The sequence below is a fragment of the Crocodylus porosus genome, unplaced genomic scaffold, assembly GCF_001723895.1.
Source record: "Crocodylus porosus isolate Cpor-Errol unplaced genomic scaffold, CroPor_comp1, whole genome shotgun sequence".
NCBI lineage: Eukaryota > Metazoa > Chordata > Crocodylia > Crocodylidae > Crocodylus > Crocodylus porosus.
In genome coordinates, this window is record NW_017728909.1 from 51,984,475 (window position 1) to 51,989,922 (window position 5,448).

At 43.4% G+C, this 5,448-nt stretch overlaps 1 protein-coding gene across 1 annotated transcript in view; it reads right to left on the reverse strand.

Moving 5' to 3' along the window:
* Nucleotides 1-5,448, reverse strand: part of LOC109307692 (baculoviral IAP repeat-containing protein 1-like) — a 28,361-nt gene that overhangs the window by 6,135 nt on the left and 16,778 nt on the right. The window contains 2 exon segments of the mRNA XM_019531708.1: nucleotides 557-718; nucleotides 5,101-5,247. Coding sequence (XP_019387253.1) covers nucleotides 557-718; nucleotides 5,101-5,247 — 309 coding nt within the window.

The window sequence follows — 5,448 nt, forward strand, 5'->3', positions numbered from 1 at the left end:
CTTACTCTAAGTCGTCTACTTGTGCCAACTCGGCGAATCTCGAGGGCGGCTAAGAGCTACCTCAATCCCGCCCCACAAGCCGCGCGCTCGCACAACTCCGCAAAGCCCGCGGCTCCCCTAAGCGGTGCCGGAGCCGCTAGCCCGGCATTTCGCCACACTGGGCACACATTGCACCCAGTCAGCCCAGGCAGCAGGGAACCAGACCCCTCCCTGTCACCTAGCCAGAGCTCCACATGCTGGAGCACTCATGTCCCAACCAGCCCCAACGCCACCTCCCAGAGCCTGGGGCTGACCCCCAGGTCCCCTGCCAGTCTGGTGCTGCTCCGTCCTGGGTCAAACTGCTAGAGCCCCAAGCACCGTGTCTGTACACATGCCCTGGACCACAGCAGTTTGAGCATCTACACGTGCCAGTAAGACAACATGTTGAAGTCTGGCTCAAACTGCACCAGTTTATCACGTTGCTTTAATGGTACTTGTAGATGCACCCACTGAGTTTCAGAAAAGGGAAATAGTCACACTATGCAACTTATTTACTATGTTAAATGAGTTTTCCTACCAAAAAAAGATATGTCTTCATCTCTGAAAAATGATCCAGTTAACCTGATTTCTTTTAGATTCTTGCAAGAAGAAATTGCAGCCAGAAGAGGTTTACAGTCAAAGTAGTCCAAATGGTCCAGATGAAAAATGGACAGATTCTGAAAGCTCTGAATAAATTCAGCTGTTAAAACACAAAACATTTTACAATAAATAGATGATGATACAGGATCAATAAGCCTAAGCCTTTATTAGCCCTACTTGTAAATTTATTTCAAAAGACATGGAGGAAAGATAGTTAGCAAGGACTTAAAGTGAACACACAGAATGATAGCATTTCAGGAACCTACCCTGCTCCCACAAAACTTCACCTCCTTTGAGGATCCGTACATGAAAGGAACAAAAACCCTGACTTCTTGCACTGCACTCCTCTCAGAAAAAAAAAAATCACATTATTATATTTGCCCTAAATTAAGGAGAGGTTTAGCCATTGGTTTCAACAGTGTTTAACTCAACCCATAATAGATGAATACAAGACAGGAAGTAGTTGAAAGTATCTGCCTAGACTAATTGTACCAGTCATTTGACAATTTACCATTTTTATGAGGTAAAATAGCATTAAACGTGTCAGCTTTCACCACAACTTCTTTATTTGATCCACATTCAGCAAGGGACCTACATGCTCATTAGTAGGGACCTACTTAAGTAGCAGTGAGACAAAAGCCATTTTCACAGCTTTGTCCTGGCACGAACTGCCCATTTTATAGGGAGCGGGGGGCAGAGGTTGATGACAAGAAGGGGACAGCTGCCATCTTGACTGCTGGCTGCCCTTCATCCAGCCCTGCTTCTCAGCACTAATTGCTGGAGAACCCCTGGGGAGGGGAGGAAAGAGGGAGGAGGGGCTGCCCCCTTCATGCCACTCCACCAGCCAGCACCTTCCCCTCCCCAGTGGGCTGCAAGACCCACTGGGGAGGGGAAGACTTAATAAAAGTCTTATTTTTATTAAGTTCTTTTTTTCAAGGATTTTGCCGGCAACGATTTCTCAGTTTCCACAAAAATCCATGAAATCACAATTTAGGTAAGTCCCTACTCTGTGGTCTCCTTCTCATCTCTAATGTATTGATATGGCAAGCTCTTTTGTTGTCTTTCACATTCTTTGCAAGCACTGTCACAATTTATGCGGTGACCTTTCTGATAAATTTTACTCATACTATACTCCTAGATTCATATTTAGTCATTTAGCCAAGTTTCCACTTTTTGTAACATTCCCATTTTAGGTTTCATGTTTTAGCTAACCATGTCTCTTGCTAAGCTTTCAATCCTTTCTTCTCAATAGGACAGTGTGCTCTTAGAAGTCTCTAAGGACCAACCAGCTCAGCAAGGTTTTATTCCCTTAGATTTGCCTCCCACCAATTTGTAAAAGTTTGCCCTTTTGAACTCCAATTATTTTATTCTGTTTGATCTCCTTTCTTCAAAATCACGAACTATTTCAGTACAGTTTATATTTTTGTGTATATGCTAAGACTTCAGATTTTTCCTTATACGCCTTCCATTAGTATTTAGGCAGTTTAGATGACTAGCCAACTGTCCTGCTAGCTTCCCTCTTACAACCTTGCTCAGATTTCCAGTATTTTCACCCAGTCCTAGGCCTTTATCCAGGTCACCCTCTGTTTATTATTTGTAGGCTTAGGTCTCCATTCTTTAGACTAGTTCAACAGGAAGAGAAGCCCAAAACATTTTATGGGCTACAGCATATATTTCAGAAAAGAGTTAAGCTAAAGTTTCATCATGCAAAATGTCATTACATCCCTAAGTGAGTTCTTCCAATGATTCTTTAATTTCCACTGTTAAAAATCTACACTGTATTTGTACGTTTCAGCCTGCCTAACTTCTTATCTAAATTTTAACCACTAAAACAAGTTTTGCCTTCTCCTGTTAAAAAATAGTTTACTATCAGACCATGGTATATTTTCACATATGCAGATTGCAATTCTCTTCCAATAACATTAGACAAATCACTTCCTATTAAAAAATCCTTTTGCTAATCCCTTGAGTCACTTAACAGAGGATTCAATATTTTTCTAGCTTCTCCCTCTTTGCTGCATCCCTAATGTAACAGCCAGAACCAGAGGGATTAATAAGCAATAAAATGTGTTTCTTGGAGGTATTTGGTATTTTGCCTAAACAGGTAATACTAGTTCATATAAAGCTTGTAAATTTGTAAACTGAAAATGTAACTTGTCTGTCATAAATTTAACCAAAATTGTAAAATTAACTGTTTGTGAAACTGACTGGGCCCCATAGGCAAAGCTGTAGCTGTAAGATTAGCAGACCCAACGGTTTTTTGCTCAGGGTTCAGCCTTGATGATAAAACTGGATCTAACTGCCTGGCACACCCAACGCATTCCAAGAAAACACATCCCAAGAAAGCATATTCAAATGAAGCCTAAAAGGGGTTGGAACTTAGGCAAAGCAATGTCAATTTCAAACCTAAAAGGTGCTGAATCATAATTTGCTTATTGGATAAACCCTAGTCTGGGTAGTAACCTTTTATGATAATTTTAACACCTTTCAATCCCATAGGGTAACAGCTATAGGGCAACATTATCAGTGGCTCTGAGGCCATCAGATTAACATAAGACTAGGTATAAAAAGCACGTGCATCAGGTAACCAGCAGGAAGGAGGGAGCAGAATGGTCATTTCTGTCCCACGCCCGGACCCCAGACTCCTGTTGTGAGTGAGGATCAGATCCTGATCAAGGGACCTTCCCCAGGAACCCTCTGATGACATTGATCAAGGGACGCCTGACTTCACTGGAATCACTTGACGTGTACCTGGCATTGAGGGACTATCGATAAATTGCCAACCCATATCTGTCTATCTGTTGTTTTGAACAGCCCAGTGGCTAGTACCCTTGTAGTGCCCAGCTGGCCTGTGACAGAATTGATCTCTGTTGTTATTATTTACTATTAGCTCTTTAATACTGCATTATCCGCTTATTGCATTTATCTTTCTGTTAACTGTTCTGTGTGTGTAAGCTATAATAAATTTGCCTTCACTTCACTCCCAACTTTGCCTCCTTGATCCAAAACTGAATCAAACAGCTCAGTTGGCTGGTGATAAAATTGATACACTCACAGTGCCCAGCTGGCCTGTGACACCTTAATTCTGTATCTGTGTCACATATTTAGATTTCCTAGGTGTGACAGAGACCTAGAATTTCATATATGCATTACAACTGCCACCAGAATAGCAACACCAAGAATCAGTTAATAATCTGGAGTTATCCTAATCATAACATATCTTTATGTTGGCAGATTCAAATGATAGCCTTCTATTTTAATTAAGTTATAAGTAGCTAAAATGTATATTTTTGTAAAATACAACTCTTAGAAAGAAACCCCAACCAATTTCAGTGGGTACAGAATGAGGCATGAAAACAATGACTAGGTCACTTGCTTATTATAGTGGTTATGTAGGTGATATGAATTCAGTTCCCAATTTTGCCTCCCCCCCCAGGGTTTAGCAGAATCAGAGTGCCATAGAAGCCTTTTAAATAAATGCCTCCAGTTCCTCTAGGCCAGGGGTGTATGTGGCCTGCAGCTGCCCTGGCTTTCAGTGGCTCTTGCCCTTCTCCCTTCCCTGAGCTGTAGCTGCAGTAACACCAGCCACTCCCCACCCCCTAGCTCCCTTCATATGCTCCAAGGCAGGGGGCGCTGAGCTCCTGCCCAGCAAAGCTGTCTGAGTGCAGCTGCAACCCAGTGACCCTGCGCAGACCAGACAGCCCAGTCCCTGGCGAGTCAAAACTCAGGTAAAATTCTTCCCACTGGTGGGGGAGGGAAAGAGAGCCAGGACCTGCAGGTTATCTGGGCTCTACTGGGCTATAGCATGGTGGGGGCATGGGCACCACTAACATGATGCCATGCTGTGTTTCTGTGTGCTGCTTCAGGCTGTGCAACATGGGTGCAGCTGGAGCAGCTCCTGCCTGACCCCAAGTCCATGGCACACAGCCGGGTCAGGCAAGTGCCTCTCCAGCTGATCCCATGTGGCCCGAGGCAATGCACAGGAACAGTGCAGCACTGGTCCGGCCCGGCTGCATGCCAGGGGAGGTGGTGCAGGGAGAAGTGGGGAACAAAGGTTAGGTTCCCTTAACCCAGGGGTGGGCAATTATTTGGGCCACTTAGGCAATTTTGGTGAGCTGCTGCAGAGGAGGGGTGCTGACCCAGCCCAGGACAGCTCACCAACATTCACTCCAAGTGGCCCTCTGGCCCAAATAATTGCTTATCCCTGCTCTATGCCAATTCTTCCTCCTGATCAATTAAGACATAACAATGAAAGGTTCAGAAGGTTTCTAATTTGTTGGAATGACAAGTCCAAGCTAAAAAATGGGGGATAGTAACAAAGGAGAAAAGAGTGCGATTCTCTTGACAACTGAAGGAAGGATGCAGTGTTATCCCTAGAGAAGAATTCAAGACAATTATTTTTCTGCAGGAGAGCTCTACCCAAACATGATTGTCAAAAAGGTTCAAAGGTGCACTTACGCAGCCTGGAAAAACCATTTCAAAAGTGCACATTATTGATCAACAATCTCTCTATGCAATGGAGATTTCTGAAGCCACTAGGCACAATATCAAACACATTTTGATCATTCTGTGCATACACCAACAATTCTTTCAAGCAGATGAATTTGTCCAAATTTTTAAACAGCAATTCTGAAAGGTAAATAATGAAATTGGTTTACTTTCCTTGATTATTCTATGTTCTAACTATCTGTCATGGAAATTTTTTGAGTATGTGCTGCCAGCACAGAAGAAGTTAAACTGACATGCGCAGTTTGAAGCTGTGAGTGGAAATTTCCAAGGCTCACCCAGTCCTTGCCCCCTGGGTGACCTGCGGAGCTGTCAATCATTGTT